A 21,488-nucleotide genomic window follows, 5' to 3' on the forward strand; every position below is an offset into this window, starting at 1 on the left:
AGTTTTAGAAAGCAGGCATTTTTTATTGCGGTGCCGGGCAGCACTGGGGATAATTCCACCATAAGTGCTCCGATGGCTTGATAAACTTTCAGTAATTATATACTATGAAAATATACATATTCATAGGATTTCCGAGAATTCATCTACATAAACATGAGATTTTCTGGAACTTATTAACATATGTAAATGTCCGATCCACATGTGCAATCATCTTCCGTGGTGGTCTTCAAGTGGTCTTTGGGGGTCTTCAGATGAAGGCTTGTAGTCTTCTTCACTGTGTTCGCTGACTGACCTTTACTTCTGTGCAAACTCAGTTCTGGCATCACGTATACGATGTCCTTCAAGGTCGGTTTGTTCTGGTCTAATGGTCGTCTTGCAACTTTCTTATCCTCGTGGTTCTGCACATCTGCTCTCCCAAGGCCTAGCTGTCTAAAGGGGAGTATTCAGGAGCTTCTTACCTTACAGGTGTCTTAACTATTCACCAAGATTTGCTTTTGTTCAGTTACATCTGTTGTATAATGATTCTAACTACTTAAATTGATAGCTTCTATCTATATTCGCAGGTATCAGTGCTGTGCAGAACAAGGTCGATGCTGGGGTACAGGAGTCCTCATAACTCAGAATACTGCGGGTATCGATCCCTAGGAAAAGGATGGTCTGAAATTTTCTGTAAGAAATCCATGGTGTAAGCACTCCTAGTATCAGAGAGGGGCTTGAAGTGAGACCATTTTACATCAGTGTCACGTCACGATTCCCAAAACTGCCTTGTGACTGCTGCAGGGGCTGTGGTGCCAGGGGTGACCACAGTGCACATTGTGCAAGAGGCACTGTGGTGGTGGCACGTCAGAAGGCAACTGGAGTGGCACTTTCTGAAGTTCGGTGCACAATTTGCCAGGAACACTGGAGTACCTCTTCCCTGAAGTGTCTAATGGGGTCCCCAGTGGCTGTTGGGATCAATGCCTGCTCTGGAGAGAGTGATTTACGCTTGATGTTTGATTTCCATCCAGGAGGGGGAATGTCATCTGGGTATTTACCTACGAGTTGAAATGTGTGGAGGTTCCCAGAGGATGCCGTTCCCTGGGGAAACCCTGCCAGGGCAGGGGGGCAGCCAGGCACTGCAAATCGCAGTTGTTTTAAGGCATTCGCTTATTGGCACCAAATTATTTGCTTTGCCTCTGAAGAAAGCTCTTCACCTTTGTGAGACACAGCCTTCATTGTCTGAAGACATATCACTTAATGATGAAGAGCAAATAAGCCGTAAACCACTAGTCCTGCTGCCAACCCGAAGACAAAGGCTGTGTTTTGGGTCTCGTGCCTCCACCCACTCACCTGCTGAGCCCTATAACTTTCCGGCTGGACACCCCTCCAGCCAGGCCAAACCTGTTCAGCTTCCCACTCCGCAGGGTTCCTGCAGAGACGGCATGGGTGAGTGTGGGATGGGACGGGAGGGGACGGCACCGTTGCATGTGGCTGCGGGTCACAGGGCATCCCGGCACTTTGTCTTCTGCAGGGCTCCCTTCTCCCCACACCCCGGCCATCCCAGCGCTAAGTCCATTACATTGTCTGGGCTCGCTGTGCCCTGGGCTGGGAACCAGAGCAGGAGTCTGCGTGTTCTCTTCTTTTCAGGCTATATCAGTGCAGCTCTGGAGTGCCAGGTAGCCCATTTTACAAGCCTCATATTTAGCAAACGTTCTTTGTAATTTTCAGTTCTCCAAGGGAAGTATTAAATACCCTAGAATAGAAAATGGATTTTTTTAGATATTCTTCATTAAGGAGCAATATTGAACAGTTATCAAGATCTGGAGCTTAGATGCTCAGAAGCACACTACTGTTCCCAGAAGGACACCCAGGAGAGGCTGATGTTCTCCCCTGCATCTCCTTCGTACCCAGACCTTTCATGACCATTCATGGGGGAATAAGCCAGCAGTGGAGGGAGCATTGCTTCTCTGGTAGCCTAAAGAAGAGATGTCTTTAAACGTGCCCTAAACACAAGTGTATCAAGACACTAAATGTTATGTAGGAATTGAGAAGCAAATCGGTTGGACTGAAGTGTGTTTAAAAGACCTTTGCTGTAAAACTGTAATCAGCACAAATGACTGGGACAGCTCTGAGCATTCGCAGAAAGGGGTGCTTGCTTCTAGGGTGGCTGCAATCACACACAGCGGTTCCGGGCCAGCATCATTGTTTTCCTTCTCAGTCATCCCAGGGAACGGTGCCAAAGCTGGGTATCCCAGGGCAGTGCAATAAGTTTGGCTCTGCTGCGCTTCAAACAGCGGAGGTATCACATCGGTAATCTGCCAGGGTGAGCTACCTCTATCATATCATGAACAGATTTCCCCATGGGCAGGTGTCTCCCATTCTCTAGGAATCATGATAAACTTTCTGTTATTTTATTTAGATTTAGTATTGCAAAAAGTGTGCTGGTTTCCCTAGCTGCTCTGAACAAGAACAAACCGGAGAAGCTGGCTGCATGTGGAAATTTTGAAGTAGTCGTATAACCACAGAAAGGACATAATTTGGATGAGCCAGGCAGGAATTCCCAAAAGTTTGTGCTGCCCTTCTCAGTCATGCTGCTTTCATGCAGAGCAGAGAAATACGCACAGCCCTCCCTGGGGCTTGTTCCCACCCAGAGATCTGGGTTCTCACTGCCCACAAACCTGGACTGGAGGGAGGGCTAGTCCCAGCTTACACCAGGTGAGTGTGTCACGGGAGCGTGATGGGAGCTGGGAGGAAAGGGGATTCCTCCCTCCATGCTCATCCTGCTTGTTATCTCCAGCTCCAAGACTTGGTTTTTGCAGGGATTTCTGATTACAGTCACTTTGGGTTTGGACAAGGTTTTCACACTTCTTCTGTCTCAAAACCCACCAACAGCAGGTGCCACTGCTAATGACTCCTCCCAATGAGCATACGACAGCTCATCTAAATGAGTGAATTGCAGCTTATGGCTCCAAGAGGGAGCTCTACATGTAAAGAATGTTATTTTCCTATTTTACTCTGCAAGTAAAGGAGTCAAACGGGATTCATGGCTCTCTAATGGAAGAGTTATGATCTCTCTCTTCTTTTTCTAATCTCTTCACATTTCAGCTACCCAGCGCCTTTGTCTCCTGCTTTTCACCTGCCTGCTGGCCCCGGCAGCATCTCTTCCTGCCTTTGACATAAGAAACTTGCATCTCCTCAATGGCACGCTGGATGAAATTATGAATGTTCCCCCAGAGTCCTCCCAGCTCGGTAAGTATACCACTACAATAGAGAGAGGCAAACGAGGTCATGTTCAGTCAGATCCTACCCAGACCTCCTCATCAGCCTAAGCACACCTCTGTAACACGGAGGGAGGACTAAATACTGCTCTATGTGTGGGCAATGCCAATGCAACATAGGCCATCTTACTGGAACAAGAATCATCTCAGAGTCCTCCTCTGCTTGCTGCCTGTCTCTTCTCCTGTCTGGCATGAAGTTCTTCTGCCCATAAGTGAGTCCAATAGTCCAAATCCCAGAGTTCGCAGGATCCCAGGAGAAGGGAGAGGTTCAGTCTCATTGGCAGCAAGACCAATCCAAGGGTGTTGTTGGCCGTGGGCTCCTCCTTGGAGAAGCAGTGTTAAAGATGTTAAGGCAAACAATCACAGCGTGTTTTGAGGACATGAAGAACAGTAGCCACCTCTGGAAATCATACGGTCAGTGGAGAACTGAATTCAAGAGTGAAGTGAATACAAAGAGGAACTAAGTGAAGTTAATACAAAGAGTCTAAGCAGTGGCACTGACACAGAGCAATCAGCCAGACAATGTCACAGAGTAGCCTACAAATACCAGGGTATATTGGAGCAATGAGGAAGCCTCCAAGAAATGCGCCTGGAATAAAACTGGGGGCTGTGGGTGGGACATGACATGACAGAAAGAGCTGGTTCCCTTCCGAGGGAGGAGGAAGAGTTCTTGGCAGAAGAGCTCAAGGTCCAAGTGTTTGATGCTGGTTTCACATCAGCCTTCACTGCAAAGGTCAGCTGTCAGGAAACTGCCAACACAGGGAGCACCTGTGACTGAGACAAGAGCTTGGGCTTCACCAAGAACTGCAAGTCTGGGTAGAGAAAGGGGACGTGCTCTGGGCCTCACGCTCATCTCTCACCCAGACCACTGGTAGGGTGCTCTGAAAACAAGAGCAGCATGAATGCAAGATGGGTAAGTATGGGCATGCCAGAGAAGACAGGCTAACATTCGAAAGCCTTGACTTGTGGAGGAGTGCTTCCAAATGGATGGGAAATGAAGGCAGAAAGGAGCAGGGGCAGACTGTCACTTACAAAACAAACATGAGTGAACAGCTTCATATGGCTGTGGTAAAAGTAAATACCATGGTAGGAAAGTCCTCTAGACCATGCTACGTGAGTGTTTCCCACTCCACACAGGCTCAGGCCAACCACCACGTTCACTAGTGGGCTTCGAGACACATTTGGAGAGAGTCAAAAGGAAAGGGGTCAAAAATCTGGCAGGCAGACTGTGTGAGGGAAGGCTGAAGAGCTGAATGGTTTAGCCCCAAAATCAGAAGACTGTGGAGGAGGAATTAATAGCAGTATTACAGTCTGTCTGCAGGAAAAAGTGTCCTCTCGGTGTAGCAAGAGAAGGAATGGGCTTAAACACAGTGCAAGAGGCTTAAGTCAAACACTTCATAAGGGAGGGGATAGGAAAGCACCAGCTGAGAGGAGAGAGCAGATATTTGAGGATGTCAGGGAGCAGCGGCTGCAGGGTTAGGCATCCATTTCAGAGAGGGGACAGGAATGGCTTCTGTGATTCCATAAGCCTGTGATTCATTCTTCTGTTTTGTAGCCATCAGTGGATGCACGGAAGATGTCCTTGCAAAAGAATTGCATTAATTCACTCTAAACCATCTTCTCTTCCAGCAACACCCTTCAAGTTCCCTTCCGACCCAGCTGAGCAGAGCCCCTCTCCCAGCTCCTGATATCTGCACCAGTTTTCCTGTGCCTGCTCTCATGTTTCTTCTCCTTCTAATCCCTCTTCTTCTTGAGTCCCTTCCTAACTGCTTCTACTGCACTTTAACAACCATCTTTCCAGTGTTGCCACCACCATTCGGGGTCTTTCCCCCACACTCTGTGCCCAAATCCTTCTCACCAAAGAAGCATCTGCCACCACGTAAATTCCCCTGAACTACCAACTGGCTGATACATGAAATGGCAAAGTCCCTCTGGAATTAGGAGCAACAACAGAGAAACAGGAATATCACCTGGAGAAGACTGTGCTCTCCCAGCAGGCATTTGACATGTCTATTCTCAGCCCTCACTCCTGTCTCCTCTCTTCTTGTTAATTCAGATAACGGTGACGAACATGTTCGACAGGTCAGAGACATTGCCCCCCACCCACTGGCGGGCCATGGTAAGTCTCTTCTCAAGGAGTACATCTGCTCATAAGGTTTCACAATTCCTGGACTCATGAAGAGCTCTCAGGCACCTTAGCCCATGTCCTACATGTGCACTGGCTCCTGACAGGAAAAATGTTGATTTTCTGATAGGTTATGGAGGTGCCACAGCTCATAACCTCGGGGGGACTCTATTACCAGCCATGTCCTGGACTCAGCAGTTTATGAGGACCTTTAGCATGGGGAATTTTCCACCTAAAGATCCAAACTGGAAAGTGATGATTCATTATAGGCCTTTAGGACGTGGTGATTGGTTATTTTCCTGTTTTCACTATACAGTTGATGTGAATGACAGGGACTGACTGTGTTACTGAACTGACTGAGTCAACATTAGCCCATAGGGCCGCAAGATAGATCCTATCTGGATAGGAATAACCAGTAGCAGAGGTCCTAGGAGCGGAGCAAGTCCCTTCCCAGAAGTGTGTAGGTGCATTCAGCTGTTTGTTGTATAAGGGGCTGACACTTTGGAGCATGGAAAGATCATAATCAAATCACACAAGTCAGGAAGTCTCTAAAGAGCTATTCGGGTAAGCCCAGAGAAAACCGATGGATTTGCCCTATTGAGATCACAAGGGCTGATTTAATTATTAGCAATATGGATGTCTTGATCACACTCTCTCCAGGGTTTCCGAGATTACTATAAAGCTCTAAAGCCTCCATGCTGTAACAGCAAATGGCTTTATAATTCAGATTTGCATTTGTATGTGTGGTGATACATCACCTGCATGCTACAGGCAAATCACCACAGCGCTGCAAGACTGAATCCAGCCTGGGCTAGAGTGCACTGTGTGCTGGGTGAAGGTAATGTCTGGCTTGGTCTCACCAGGCCAAGACATTTTGGCACTGTGTCCCCATCAGTTTGAATCCTGTCTTGGGAAGATACGAAGCCCAACTCTTACACTGATCATTTCAAGACTTTGATTTACTCCTGTGAGTACATGGCAGGAACACAAGACCAAGAATGTGTGTGCAAGGGGATGTAGGCACAAAAGGAATATCAGGTGCTTTCAGTGTCTCATTGTGTGGGATTTAATAACCATCTCTTTCCTGCCCCAGGTTGGCCCAAGGACTGCAGCGAGATCCCTCCTGGCAGCCACAGCGGTGTCTACATCATCCAGCCAAAAGGGCTCCACCACCTTGTGGTGTACTGTGAAATGAATACGACAAACGGCGGCTGGACGGTCATCCAGAGGAACCAGAAAGACACACCAGTCACCTGGGCCGAGTCCTGGAGCACCTACAAGTACGGCTTTGGGAGCGTGCGCAGCGAGTACTGGCTGGGCACCGAGTACATCCATCAGATCTCCAAGCAGAAGGTCTACCAGGTCAGGTTTATCATCCAGGACTCCGGCGACAACACCAATTTCGCAGACTACAACCTCTTCAGCGTGGAAGATGAGTCCCATGGCTACCGGCTGAGGCTGGGCTCCTACACAGGGACGGCGGGGGATGCCATGACCTCAGACAATCCCAACACCATGCATGACAACATGAAGTTCTCCACAAAGGATCGGGATCAGGACACTTACAGTAAGAACTGTGCCTACAGCTATGAGGGCGGGTGGTGGTACTCAGCCTGTTATTCTGTACGACTGAATTTCAAGGGCGGCATGACATGGGGCAACCTGTGCAAAGGGAACTGCAAATCCTCCCTTGTCCTCATCAAACCAGCTTCATATTGTTAGTGCTTCTTCCCTCTCCTGTCCACACTGGACACTCTACCGAGGCTCTGCATGGCCAAAGAGCTTGAGCCTTTCTGGAGCAGAGAGGGGAGCCCAAGGGTAGCAGGGTTTTAGTGAAATGCCACTTTCCATTCTCCCTCTCCGAGTGCAGGCTCCCCCTCTGCTCAGCTCTTTTCCCCTATGCTTGCCAATGATTCCTTGTTATTACATTCATAATCAAGAATAAAAAAATCACTTGTGAAATTTGTGGATTCCACATGTACCTTCCCTGCGGGAGGCAGACACTCAGCCCTGGAGTGACTTCATCAGAGTTTCTTAGCTGTCTCCAGAACTCATAGCAAGCAAAAAAGCTCCATGCCACAAATTTCCATATACTCTGTGCCTCTCTGCAGTGCCTGGTAAAGCATCCCAATAAATTTGCTTCCTTGAGCTCATTCTCCATTAATGAATGCCTGTTCTGTATCTCTGATGTGCTCCCCCAAGAAATCCCATGGCAGGTGCTAGGATGGGAGTCTTGGGGCTTATGGAGGGAAAAAGCCTTGAGTGGTTCTCACGGGAATGGATGTAAGAAAATTAAATCTAGTTGCACAGAGACAAAGGCCCTGGGATCTGCACAGAAGAGTTCAGAAGGGACCTGTCACGTGGGAGAACTCTTCCCACATCATCGCCACGTTCACAGTCCAGGGTCAAAAGCTGTGGCAACGTCCTGGTGCCAAGGTCCTCCTCCTGCTGGGAGGCCGCCTCTGTCAGGGTTTGTCGCTACCTGTCTGTCTGCACAGTCATGCTTTGATCCTGCAGAAACATGATTTCAAAGGCATCAGTAGATCTGTCTGCTGTGACTGAGAAGCAGTGACCTTAAATGGGAGCAAGAGAGAAGTAGGTTAGATGTTAGGAATCACCCGAATTAGGACACCCTCTAATGAGGGAAGAGCTCATGACAGGAATGGGCTCACCACACCCAGGTTTCTGAGACCAATTTAGATGAACCTTTGCCAGGAAAGGTGCAGACAGAGCTGATGCTGGGAGGCTGCAGGACGAGGCCCCTACAGCTCCTCCAGCCCACAACACTGGGGCACTGCCAGGACAGGCTGTTTGAGAAGCACTTTCACCTTCACAAACCATTTCTGGCTTTGTCTTGGGGCAGCACAGCAACAGCAGTGAGTTCCACTTCCAGGACCAACGGCTAAGGGAAAATCCAGCCCTCGCCTGCCAGCTGCAGATGCCAGTGCCCACTGGGAGCCATCCAGAAATCTCTGAGAAATTAGAAAATACTGAAAGAAGTGAGCAGTGGAGGATCTCCGAGCCAGAAAATACCTTACACCGCTCCAGACACCTGCCCTCAGCACTGCAGAGCATGGGGGGGCGCCCGCACCTGGGGACGTCTGAGGAAAGAGAGAGCTCAGGGCTACTTCTGCTGAAAGCAGCTCTCGGGTGAAGCAGGCTGCTTCTCTCCTGAGAGCCTCCAGCACCAAGCACTGAGCACAGAGGACTGGTGGCACCTCTGCGTACAGCCCATGCCAGAGGCTCTTGCTCTGGCTGGAGTCCCCACTTGGCCTTGGAAGGTGTCCCTTCAGGGACTCTGCAGTGCCAGATGACCCCCTCCAGAGATGGGAGCATCTTCAGCCTTGGTGGTGAATTTGGCACCCCAAATTCAATGAGATACAGCCCTCTGCAGCCTGGTCTGGTTTTGGGATCAACTCTGCCATGCAGAGGTTGGACTGGAAATCCCAGAAGTGCCTCTCCTGACACCAGTTATCCTCTGAGACAGAGAGGGACATTCACCCTGAGCAACGGCCATGCTGGCCTTGCAATGGGCACCACAGCACAGTGAGGCGGGGGCACAGGGCAGCTCCATGATGGACTTGACATTGGCTGGAAGAGAGGGTCTCCCGCCCCAGGGGCACGAGATGGCAGGGGCAGGCGGAGGATGGCTGTCAGGAAGGTGCCCCCAGAGCGGATTTGGCTTCCAAAGCCAGCAGGCTTCATGACATCAGGTGGCACTGGGCAGACTGTGAAATGACACTGCTGCTGCTCCTGGGCCTCTGGGGTTTCCAAGCAAAATTGGAGTTGCAGTTGCACTGCTGGACTAAGGAGCAAATGGTTCTCGTCCCAGCAGTGCTGTCTTCTGCTAGGGCTCTCCAAAGGCGGTGGAGAGACACAGGCCAGGAGATGCAGGAGAGCATCCTAAAATACCCTCACAGTACAACAGGGCTGGCACCCACTGGCCCAGGAGGATAGGCTCAGTGAGTGGGTGTCTCTGCATTGCCCTCTTGTCCCTCTACCACAGCACGTCCCAGTGTACAGACAGGTTCTCATCATTCCTACAACAGCACCAGCTCCACACAGCTCCGTATTCCAAGCCACCCATCCAAATGCTTCCTAAGTCCTGCTGGGCTCTTGGCCACCCAACGCCAGTGACCTCCAGCCCCCAGCAGCTCCCTGGCAGCTCCCGTTCGCTCAGCTCCAGCAGCCAGCGTTGGTTTGAGGTGACACCTGGAGTCACGCAGTGGACATTAAATGCTGTCTCCCACCAGATATTTGCTCCATGGAAATGTCCTGGCCAGGACAGAGCAGTCCCTGCCCCAGCAGCAGTGCAGGGCTCTGCCTGTAGCTGTGGTTTTTCACTGAGGTAAAACTTCCCCCGGAAGAAATCCCCACCTCCTGTCAGCTCCTGGTTTGCTACTTTCCCCCAGCTTCTCCACCACATCTTTTACTTAAAGAGTAAGAACAGAGCAAAAGGTGTAAGGAGCATTTCCCGCACAGAGATGTCCCGAAGCGGAGCTGAGAGCCCTCGGCAGGTTTCTGCTCCCTGAATTTTTCTTTTAGGTCCCTGAATCCCTGCAAACACCACAACACCCTGCGGCGAGCAGTTCCCCATCGCGAGTGGGGCAGCGCTCCCACCTCTCCCTTCCCCAAGGGACGAAGGGGGCCTGCACATAGCCGGCAGGGACAGGGCGCCTCAGCGCTCCCTCTCCTGAGCCGATGGCTGCAGCGGTGCCAGGGTGTCCACAGGATGCACAAGTGCAGCGCCGTGAAGTACAGGATGAGGCCAGTGCAGTGACAAGCAGGACGCATGCAGCGTGGTGCAGTATGTGGCACACACAGTGCAGCGCAGGATGCACGCAGCGGGGTGCAGTGCGGGATGCACACATGGAGGTGCAGGATGCACGCAGTGGGGTGCAGTGCAGGACATGAATGGAGGTGCAGGATGCACGCAGTGGGGTGCAGTGCAGGACATGAATGGAGGTGCAGGATGCACGCAGCGGGGTGCAGTGTGGGATGCATGCATGGAGGTGCAGTGCAGGACACACATGGAGGTGCGGGATGCACGCAACGGGGTGCAGTGCGGAATGCACACATGGAGGTGCGGGACGCACACAGCGGGGTGCAGTGCAGAACACATGGAGGTGCGGGATGCACGCAACGGGGTGCAGTGTGGGATGCACGCATGGAGGTGCAGAATGCACGCATGGGGGTGCAGTGTGGGATGCATGCATGGAGGTGCGGGATGCACGCAGCGGGGTGCAGTGCAGGACATGAATGGAGGTGCAGGATGCATGCAGCGGGGTGCAGTGCGGGATGCATGCATGGAGGTGCGGGATGCATGCAGTGGGGTGCAGTGTTGGATGCACGCATGGAGGTGCGGGATGCACGCAGCGGGGTGCAGTGCAGGACATGAATGGAGGTGCAGGATGCATGCAGCGGGGTGCAGTGCGGGATGCATGCATGGAGGTGCGGGATGCATGCAGTGGGGTGCAGTGTTGGATGCACGCATGGAGGTGCGGGATGCACGCAGCGGGGTGCAGTGCAGGACATGAATGGAGGTGCAGGATGCACGCAGCGGGGTGCAGTGCAGGATGCACGCAGCGGGGTGCAGTGCGGGATGCATGCATGGAGGTGCGGGATGCATGCAGTGGGGTGCAGTGTTGGATGCACGCATGGAGGTGCGGGATGCACGCAGCGGGGTGCAGTGCAGGACATGAATGGAGGTGCAGGATGCACGCAGCGGGGTGCAGTGCGGGATGCATGCATCGAGGTGCGGGATGCACGCAGCGGGGTGCAGTGCAGGATACACATGGAGGTGCGGGATACACGCAGCGGGGTGCAGTGGAGGATGCACGCAGCGGGGAGCAGTGCGGGATGCAGGCAGCGGGGTGCAGTGCGGGATGCACGCATTGAGGTGCGGGATGCACGCAGCGGGGTGCAGTGCGGGATGCAGGCAGCGGGGTGCAGGGTACGCACAGCCAGGTGGAGGCAGGACGCCCAGAGCGGGGGGCAGGACGCACTCGGCGGGGTGCGGTGCCCGTTCCCCCCGCAGCCGGGGAGGGCGCGGTGCAGAACCGGAGCGCCTTGTGCTGCGCTGCGGCCTCTTTAAGACCGGCGGGGCGCGGCGGGGGCGGGCGCGGCTCCCGGCGGCGGCGGCGGGGGGGCTCCGGCCCCTGTCCCTGTCTCCCGGCCCCGTCCCCTGCCCCATGTCCCGGCCCCCGGCGCCGCCCGGCTCCCCGCGCCGCTTCGGGGCGCTCAGCACCGCGCAGCTCCGCGCCCTGCTGCAGGACGAGCCCCGGCTGCAGCGCGCCGCCCGCCTCAGCAGGAAGGTACGGGCCGGGGCGGGGGGGACCCGGGGGGGCCGCGTCCCGCAGCCGGCGGAGCCGAGCGGAGCCGTGCGGGGCTCCCCCCCCCCGGCGGGGCTTTCCAGGTGCGGGGGTGGAGCCGCCCGCAGCCCGGCACCGGGCGCTGCGGGGCCGGGCGTCCCCCGCCGCCCCCCGGCGCCGCCGCTCGGGGGCTCCCCCCCCGGCTGGGCTGGGGCGTCCCGGGCGGCGGCTGCCCCGGGGCTGCTCGGGCTTCCCGCAGCGCGCGCTGCCAGGTAGCCTCGGGCCACCAAACCCCGAGCGGGGCCCGGGCCGCTGCTCTCGCCGCCCCGAGGTTCGGGGGAGGCTGGGAGGCCCCGGCCCCTCGCCCTGCCCTGCACATCTGGCTCCGCTCCCTGGCTCCGGCGGCTCCCGGCGCTCCTCTGCGGGAACAGGGACAGGTTATTTTGAAATCCTCCGCAGCCTGATTTCAGCATCTTTCCCTTGGGCCTCTCAAAGCGCAGCCCAGCACCACGCTCCGCTCTGCTCGCGTGGGCGGAAGATGTGTGCGCAGCGAGAGAGGGTGTGTGTTCGCTCTCCTGACATGCTTGAGTCCTCTCCTCTGCGCAGGGGGCTGCCTAGCCAGCTGGGAGGTTTGCCACGTTCCGGGTAAGCCACCCTGTGCCGTGGGTAGCCCGGCGTCCAGCCGTTTCATCCCCCCGGGACGCACCCCCCTTCCAGGCAGAGCAGAGGGATGGGGACAGTGCGGGAGGCTTCCCCCTGGATGGAGATGGACTCCTCCCAGCAGGCTGCCAGCTCTGACTGGTTCTGCCCCTTTCTCCCAGTGCTGACACCGTTCCCGTTCCTACAGTTTCAGAGTCTGCAGCTGGAGCGGGAGATGTGTTTGGCTTCAAACTGCGCCCTGGCCAGGGTGAACCTGTCCCTGCGCCCGCGGCTGGAGGACGGGAAGGCTGCCCTAGCCATCAAGTACCAGGAGCTGCGGGAGATACGAGAGGCATGTTGGGACAAGCAGCAGCGCCTGGGTGAGTGGGGCGCAGCCAACAGGACCAGGCAGAGCCCGGCACGGCCAGAGCAACCTGCGGTAATACGAGGGTTCGGGTGGGCTCAGCACCCTCAAACCTGCCCTGGGGAAACGGCCCAGCCATGATCAGGAGCAGTGGGGGGTGATGCTGCCTGCAACACAGCCAGCCCTCGGCCGGGACCGACGCCGCAGTAGGATGCAGGCCTCGGTCTGCAGGTGGCTCCAGGGATGTTTGGGGCTGTTTCAGTTCAAGGGGGGGGAGTTGATGCTTGGGGATGGGAAAGATCGCAGCCCTGGCAGTGGGGGCGTCCGGGGGGAGGTTTGTTGGCAGCCCTGTCCCCTCCCAACACAGAGGCGTACCTCGAGAATTGGAGCCCACAGAGCGCCCTGGGCCAGCTCCAAGCCAAGCTCAACGCCTCCGAGGCAGAGTCGGAGGTGAGTCAAGCGAGACCCCTGTGCTGCTGCCCCTTCCTCACCTGGGCCCTGACTCCTCTCCATGCCCTCCCCTGTGCCAGGCCCTGCAGAAGAGGCCTGGGGGCGGCGGGGCTCAGCCAGCTGGGCTCCCTCTGTGGTCCCACAGCTCTCTTGGCTTGATGCTGTCCCACTGCCTGTCCCACAGGCACAGATAGAGCAGTTCCTGGCCCGGGACCTGCCCCTCGATTCCTTTCTGGAGTCCTTCTGCCAGAGCCGCACACGCTCCCACATCTGCCGGACGCAGCTGGAGAAACTGCAGGAGCTGCTGCAGAAGGAGCGGGTGGGCAGGGACCCTGCAGGCCCCGCGGGGCGCCCAGGTGCCCTGGCTAGCCCCGCACGAGCCCGCCTTGCCCCCTTGCGGAGTGGAGTAGCCCCCAAAGCCTTCGATCTCTCCTATGGCTTTGTGCCCGCCTTTCTCATCCCCTCGGAGGCTGTTGTACCCTTTGCCATGCCGGCTGCGCCTCCCAGACACCATCTCCCAGCCCTGGGACACCAGCCAGCATCTCCCTGCTCCAAAATCCCCAGCCTGGGCTCACCCCTGCGCCTCGTCGGACACATTCCCCTGCTCAGCCCCCAGCCCCTCCGCAGGCAGCAGCGGCCGCAACACCAGAAGCAGGAGCCTCCGCACCGGTAGCAGGGCAGGGACGGGGGATGGCTGCGCTCCGGGCCCTGTGCTTCCACAGGGGCTGCGGAGGAACACCCTGGCTGGGGAGCACGTGGGGGTGGGTGCGTGGTGTAGGTGCAGCTCCCGGGGCGGCGGTGTCTGTGTGGCAGGCTGGGGTGGGTGCTCACAGGGGGATGGAGGTGCTTGGCTGCGGGCAGGATGGGGAAGGGGCCGTGGCCGGGCAGTGGGTCCTGCACTTGGGGAGCTGCCGGGGGCCGGGGGGGGGAGTCTCTGCATCCACAGCAAGAGGAACAGAGACAGGAGGTGGGGGCAGGTGGTTTGTAGGGATGTCAGTGGGCTCAGTCAGGTGGGAGATGGCAGGGAAGACGGCCCAGGAGCACTGGGCACCATGTGCTTTCTAAATAAAGGCTTTATTTCCATGCTGTGTCTTACCCCTTGGCTCTGGCTATGAACAGAGGGATGGGACAGGCAGGGAGACGGACAGGCAGGGGGGACGCTTGCCAGGCTTGGAGGTGACTTGCAGTCAAGGAGGGTCCTCCAGGCTGGGGAGCCCCTGGGCGCTGCACCTGCACTGGGCTCGGCCCAATGCCCTGAGGAAGGCGAGAGCCCCCGCGGGCTAGGCAGAGCCCCGCGAGCGTGAGTTTCCCCCAGGCAGGTGCCAGGGACCATCTCCCAGCAGCTTGGCCCCGCACGTGGTGAAGACTTCTGGTAACCTCATGCCAGCAGCCGAGCCCTCGCCCCCATGAAGGGTTACACCCCGCAGCCAGCCGGGCTCGCTCACGGCTCCGCAGCAGCTGCTCTCATCGGCCTGGGCGCAGCCCTGCAGTGTTTTTAGTGCCCATTCCCCATCCACGCTCTCGCACTAGCCCTGACTTCAGCCACCGCTGGCAAAGGCAGCAGGAGGCCTGAGCTCACCCTGTTTCGTCCCAGGCTCCTCTACGGCTTTCCTTAATTTCATGCAATGGATGGTGAGACAAGGCTGGGGGCGATAGCCCTGGTTCCTCCAGCTGTAGCCCCTGGGGTACTTGCTCCCTGCTCTGGGGTGTCTCTTGTGCTGTTTCTAGCTTTTTAGATTTGGTTTCAGGCACTTCTCGGGCTTTCAGCCCCTGTCTGGTTGTGGCATTTTTTTTTCTTCTTTCCCAGTTGCCTGCCCACCCTGCTTGGCACTGTTATGTAGACTGCTTAGAAGTCATCCAAAGCAGCAAGGGGCTCTGGCTCTGGCTACAAAGCACCCCAAAATATGGACCGTTGGCTTGCAGTGTCTGATCACCCCCTCTACCACTGAGGGTACCCCACCCTTAGTCCAAACTCCAGCCCTCACTTGTGGGACTGGGGGCCACTTATCCAGTATAACCAATTAAAACAGGTTTAAGACTAGGATAAATTGGGGACCAGCTGCTGTGGCTTTATTGGCAGGCAAGGAGATGGTAGTCACTGGAATATCTGGGATTTCACAGAGCACCTCCTGCTTTCCTGGGTCCCACCAGGCTCAGTTTGGGCTCAGCCTGTCAATGAAAGCTGCCAGGACGTGCCTGATTGATTGCCAGTCAGGCTCTGTGGCTTTCCACATGCCAGGAGGAAGGACCGTAGTAGGCTGGCAACCACAGCACGAGAGCTTGGTTGGGTTCCCGTCTCAGCCCCCCAGGGCTAACCTAACCAGGGGAATAAGGGGACGGAGCAGGAGCACTTGGGAGGCCAGCTCTCCGTGCGGGACCATTTGTGCTATGTCTGGAGGAGGCTGCGACGCACAGGCAGCCCTGTCCTACCCAGTGTCCTGGCGTCCCCCAGGCAGTTGCCCAGGCTACCCCGAGGGCTGCACTGGACGCTGTGTGAGATGACCAGAGCTGTGGGTGCAGCATGGGGACATGGGCCCAAGTGATATGTGTGTGTCAAGCCACGAGGGCTCTGAGCATGCATATATAAGGGTAGTGGTGGGTAAGCACAAGGCTTCTCCCTGGGGATCTGGATGCCCACCTGGGAGATGAAGGCCACCTTAACTTGGCTTAGGAGGAAAGGACCCCAAGACAATGGCGTGAGGATATGGTGCATGCTGGAGCCCAGAGCCAGGCACCTGTATGGGCTGAATGCCAGCCAAAGGCAATGCTGACAAGCTGTGTCACTGCCCTGCAAGACGGGAGCAGGTGCAGCACTGGGGCTGGCCCTAACGCACATGCGACAGTGCACGAGGAGCCAAGCTGCCCGAAAACCAGCCAGGCACAACCAATGGGTCTCCCCAACCAGTGCCTGCCTTGCACGGCTCCCCAGGGCCGGGCAGTCCCAGGCAACGGGTCTGTCACCAGCTCCTGGACAAACTTCCCTGGCCCCGCGCAGGTACTGAGTCACCTTATGGCAAGGGCAAATGCGGCCCCATGAGTGTGAACCCTCAAAGTGAGCAGCTGCCTCTCTCCAGCCCGGGGAGGGTGAGCGTGTCCCACCAGAGCTGACAGCGCTAAAAGTAATGGTCCAAAGAACAAAGTGAGCTGGGCTGCTGTGGCCCTGGCTGCCTTTCTGTCCATAGGAGCCCTGCGGCACCCCCAGACGCCTGCCTAGCTCAGGTAGCAGCGCACAGGCCCTGGCAGCCCCGTGGTCCTGCTGGTCTGGCCACCACCCCACTTCAGCCAAGGTCCTTTAACCACTGCGAAGCTGCCAGGCAAGGCAAGCCCCTGCCGTGGGGAGGTTCCTCCAACCCAGGAGTTGGTCCTGTCCAGTTTGGAGCACGTACTGCCCCAGGCGCGCAGCCGGACTCCCCAGCTGCAGTGGCCCTGATGGGGAGTGTACATGCAGCGTTAGCACACCCCGCACCTCTGGGGAACATGGCAGCAGTGGGTGTCTGCCTCTTTGCTCCCGGAGCACGCAGTCAGTGCCTCACCGGACCAGCAGCTCCAGCCCCTTCCACTGGCAGGCCTGGGCTGAGGACAAAGTCCTGCACGGGGCACAAACGGGAACATTGGTGAGAGGCAGGAGCTGGCAGCAGCAGAGGGTGATCCCTCTGTGCCCCTCCTTGCCTGCACAGTGGTTCTCCCTGCCTGCACCAAGCGCTGCCTGCCCTGCAGGGCCATGGTGAGGGGGGTCAACGTGCCTCCGCTCACCCTGGCGAGGAGGAGGAAGCATTACCACCAGGTGTGCAGCTGCATTCATTTCTATACTGGGCCAGGCAGCAGCCCAGGGCCAGCTCAGCCCCTCTCCCAGCTGGTGTGCAGCCAAAGCCAGGAGGGGCAGGCAGGGAGCTGGCCCTGACAGCTCTGTGGCCTCCCCGGCCCCCCCCAGGCTTGGCTTTTCAGAAGCCAGGCTTGGCAAGCAGCAGCCCCCAGCCCAGGAGGGACAGGACACCTGGGAGAGAAGAGGTGCCCCCAGGACAGGCAGCCTCCAGGAGACCCTTTAAGCCACAACCCCAGGTCGGCGGGGGATGTAAAACCCCAGGCTGGGGCCAGCCGTTGAGGCGCAGTGCCGGGGTGCCCCAGCTGGGCCCCCCAGCGCGGCAGGCACCGCGCCGGCAGCAGGGCTGTCAACAGAGGCAACTCTATTAACAGTTAACTCTATTAACAGAGGAGTCGCCGCAGGGGATGCTGTTGAAGGGAGGGGGAGCCGCCCCGCCATCCACGGGTGCTGCCAACCGTGTGGCCCTTCCCTGGGGGGCAGAGCCACTGCCAGCCCAGCAGCAGCAGGACCAGGGTGCAGAGCTCTGCCCGCAGACCCCAGGGCAGGTGAGGGCTGGGGCTGTCCCCGGCGCTGTCCCCTCACCCTCCGGAGGGGGGGACACGATGGCCACCCCTCCCGTGCTTCTCAGGACCCTGCTCGCCCAGCCTGCAGCTCCTTGCCTCTGCCCCTCCTGCTCCCAGCCCAGCTGGCAACCCCAAAGACCTTCCAGGAGCCAGGTTTAACCCCTCCCTTCCCAAAGAGCAGCCCAGCTTCTCCAGGTGGAGGGAAGAGGCCCTAATGAGGCACCAAGACCCCATGCCCCCAGGCTGCCCCGCTCAGCAGCCAAGGTGAGCAGCTCCGAGCCTGCAGTTAAGGGGACGTCAGCCCACGAGAACAAGCTGGGATGGGACTGGGGAATGGGGTCTGCACTGAGCTTGCAAGGCCTCGGCACTGGGGCTGTCAGGCTTCATCCCAGCTTGTCTCAGCTTGCCTGGAGCTTTTGTTTGATTTACTGAGTTTGTAAGAGCATCTAATTACCAAGTGGCCGTTAGTTTTAGTTCTGCTTCCCTTTTACAGTGGCATGGTGTGATGTCCATTGTTAGTAATTCAAGGGTGGGAATGAGTAATAAGAAGCTCCACAGAACAAACCCTGAGGTGAAGGTGCAGGGCAGACCAGTACAGGCCTGGAGGGGTGGGCACAGGGTGATAGCTGAGGCCACGCCAGCAACTCACCCTTGGGCAGTTCCTTTCAGTGACACAAATCTAAGAGCTGGCAAAAATCAGTGTCAGGTAAGAGAGCAAAGAACCAGCATCCAGCATGCATACAACACATCGCTTACTATAAAGCCAGACGTGATGCGGAGCTGCAGAGCAATGAAGACGGGGTAGGATGTGCTAGAAAGTGCATAAAAGTGGCCCCAGTGCACTTGAGAGTGAGAAGGAAGAAATCCCCACCATGAACATCACACTCCTCCCAGCAAAGGCCTCAGGATGCCAACAACTGGTGGTGACCTCCTCCCCAGCTGAAACTGCCGCCCTCGCCACCCTGAGGGCACGGGCCAGGAGGGGGCTGTACAACAGCTGCAGCTGCAGTATTTTAATGAGATTTGTTTTGCAGTAACTGGATACATCCTCAAAAGGAGGCAAAGCCCGCAGTAGACCTGCGAGCGGAAGCTGTTCCCTGCTGTGACCCCTACCCACGGCTGCAGGAAGATGGGCCCTGTCTCTCACAGAAACAACCCGCTGCGGCTCAGGACCCCCAACGATCTGTCCGTGTTGTCCCCGAGCTGTGAAGACAGCCAAGGCCACAGGCAGTTGCAGAGCTTCACCCTCTGCTGCATGGCTCAGACCCAGCTGCCAGAGGAAGGTGTTGGAGCAGGGCACAAGCCTATGCCCCCTCACAGCAAGTACGAGGGAAAGCAAACTCCTCAGGGCTCTCACTGATCTGCCCAGTGCTTCTCCCTCTCTGAAGCTCTGTAACCCTCTCCGATTGCTCAGGATCCCACTGATGGGAGCACTGAATGATCACCTCTTGACAACAGTACTGTTCAGCCACTGCCGCAGGAGAGGCAGAACATGGGGTTTAAATACAAAGCAGGTCCCTGTGCAGCAAGCCTCACACATCCTATCAGCCCCGCTTGTGCCCTGTTTCCTCTCCTTTGCCACTTTGACTTTCTGATGCTGGTGGGTTTGTACAGCTCGTACAAGCCCCTGCTGTCACACCACTGCTGTCATGGTTAGGCCCTGCAGTATTTCCCCCAACAGTTGTGCCACAGGTACCCCACAAGGACCGCACTCACCTGGCTAAAGGAAAGCCGCAAGAAATCCAGTTGCTCCTGGCACCTCTCCATCAGGGAAACAACTAGGGAAAGACAAGAATGCGACAACAGTATTGACACAAGAAGACAGAAGGGCAGAAACCTGTTGTGCTGGGAGCTGGCAGTCAGTCTGGGCATTTGGACTAGATCCAGCCGCTCCATGCCTGAGCTCCTGAAATCTTTCCTGGAGCAGAGGAGCATTCAGGCCTGACCGGAGCAAAGGTGAGACTGGGGAGAAGCATTGTGCCACCCCAAAAGTGACAGACTGGATGCCCCAAAGCATCCCTCCATACCCTGCGTCCCATGCTTCCCTTCCTCTGACCAAACTCAGCAGCAAAACTAACCGCCGCCTGCAGCGCGTGAGCGGAGAGCGCAGCGAGCACAGAGGGTACGTCACGAGTGCGCAGCAGCCCCCGCGTGTCAGAGGCAGCACAGAACGGGTCTCCAGCAGGCAGGAGTGGCCCAGGGAGGCCATCCTACCCACTCCCCACTGATTGCAGGCAGCGTGCCCGCCCTTCCCCGCATGGCCTCGGGGAACCAGGACTCCCCTCCCTGCCCTCCTCCTCAACCTGCTGCAGTCACTGTGTGAAACACCAGCCTGTCCCCCACCCTCCATTTTCAGGCAAGTACAAGGAACATTTACCACCCAAGCCCACCAAAAGAAAGATGTGTCATTTCATCTCCAGTTTATGGCTGGATATCTTTAATGTTCAAGATACATCATAGAGACCTCAGGAAGAAGAGGAAGAATCAGTAATATGAACTGCCCAGACCACCCACTTAAAGGCACATGGATTAGCTCAGTTTTGGTGCCTGGGTACTTCATCCCCCAGCTTCAGACACAAGCACCAGACACAGACCAGGAGAGTCAGCCCAGCCGACTTACTGGAGCAGCTCTTTCCCACCTGTCAGGGGCCAGAGCAATGCAGGCAGCACACCCGCTAGCCTGTTCCTCCTGCTCCACACTGCACCAGACCCTCTCTCTGCCAGGAAGCTGGCTCAGGGCTGGGCACGGAGCCTGCCTGCAGGAGCAACCCGCAGCCCCAGGCCTCAGTACTCCATAGATTTAAGAAAGATCGACCCAAAGGACACCTCGTGTTTGGCAGGGCTGCCTTAAAAACCTGCAAGCCATGACACCAGGAACTAGAGAGGTGCTCCTCAGTACCCACTGCTTCCCATGGACATCCCGAGCTTTTTCAGCCTCGAAGAGAACATTTCCTGCCAAACTCTGCCAGAGAAGCTGCCTTTGGTCTTTCAAGTGACTTGGTTTATAGCATGAAAACGCATCAGCATGTGACCCAGAGCCACAACTCTGGAGACTTTCACTCTGTAACCAATGCCCTTGAACACCAGGCTCCTGCTCTTCACATGCTGACATTTTAGCACTATAATCCCACACAGAGGGATGGACTGACAACCAGAGGGGATCCTGGAAAGCCTTCTCTCTGCTCCTGGGCTGAATTTGCTCCAAACATGAGGCAGCCTCCAGAGTCTGCAGCTGGAAGTGGTACAATGCTTTCCAGAAAAGGCAGAAAGCTCTCCTGTACAGCATCTACCCTGTATCAGTAGGCATGACACTCCCCGCCACACTACCGCCTCAGGCTCAGTTCAGTATCACAGAACTCCGCAGCTGGAAAACACAGGACATTTGCTTTTAACATTTTTTGTGTCGGGAGAAAACATAACCCAGGGTCGCTGCAGTGAGAGGCGAGGGCTTGGCTCCTGCACAGACCGCTGCCAGCCAGGCCCAGCTGCGGGGGCAAAGTGCAAAGTAACGCAGATGAAGTCATGGGCACACTCAGTTCAATACCATGACGTTTCGCTCACTCCGTCTAGTACCAGCATAGCACAGGCGAAACCTTCAACCAAGGAAAGAAAGAAGCTCTGAGAGACACAATCTTTAGTTCTTAAAACACTTCAATACTTAAATAGGCAAATAGTCTTACGTGCAAATGATGCTTAGACACATGTAAAACACAAGTAACGCCACTCAGTGCTCAGAAGCGTACCACTCCCAGCCACAAAGGCCTGCGCAGGATGGTCTTGTGCAAAGTCCCTGGCAAGCCCCAGACTGGACAGGCTGTTCTGAACACGGAAGCGTTTTGGGCGGCACCTCCGGGCAATGTCGCAAGCTGACCAGGACAGGAGCTGCCACAGGTTTCATTCTTCCAGGCTGCTGAAGCCAAGACTTCCGTACTCACCACGCAGCGAGGCAAGCCCTG

The 21,488-nt window shown here is 56.4% G+C and overlaps 3 protein-coding genes across 15 annotated transcripts in view; 2 read left to right on the forward strand and 1 right to left on the reverse strand.

Moving 5' to 3' along the window:
• The window catches only part of DNAJC30 (DnaJ heat shock protein family (Hsp40) member C30), a gene marked incomplete at its 5' end in the record, with an annotated part of 23,074 nt that continues 1,586 nt past the window's right edge, over nt 1-21,488 (reverse strand). Inside the window, 3 exons of one of the 13 annotated variants that reach the window (XM_082328648.1) lie at nt 3-1,732; nt 19,249-19,310; nt 21,213-21,485. The other 12 variants (XM_082328650.1, XM_082328647.1, XM_082328643.1 and 9 more) reach the window with 12 other exon arrangements.
• On the forward strand, nt 3,072-7,589 carry LOC309598011 (fibrinogen-like protein 1-like protein; the record flags this gene model as incomplete). Its single annotated transcript, XM_082328099.1, has 3 exons — nt 3,072-3,228; nt 5,314-5,376; nt 6,476-7,589. Coding segments are annotated over 3 exons (849 nt in total), but the record flags the coding sequence as incomplete, so codon positions are not given.
• Nucleotides 11,553-13,819, forward strand: VPS37D (VPS37D subunit of ESCRT-I; the record flags this gene model as incomplete). The annotated part of the gene is made up of 4 exons (XM_082328660.1): nt 11,553-11,696; nt 12,541-12,712; nt 13,064-13,146; nt 13,331-13,819. The coding sequence occupies exons 1-4, from the start codon at nt 11,574-11,576 to the stop codon at nt 13,817-13,819; spliced, it is 867 nt and encodes a 288-aa protein (XP_082184786.1). The 5' UTR covers nt 11,553-11,573.

The sequence above is a fragment of the Platalea leucorodia genome (genome assembly GCF_965183815.1).
Source record: "Platalea leucorodia genome assembly, chromosome: 16".
Classification (NCBI taxonomy): domain Eukaryota; kingdom Metazoa; phylum Chordata; class Aves; order Pelecaniformes; family Threskiornithidae; genus Platalea; species Platalea leucorodia.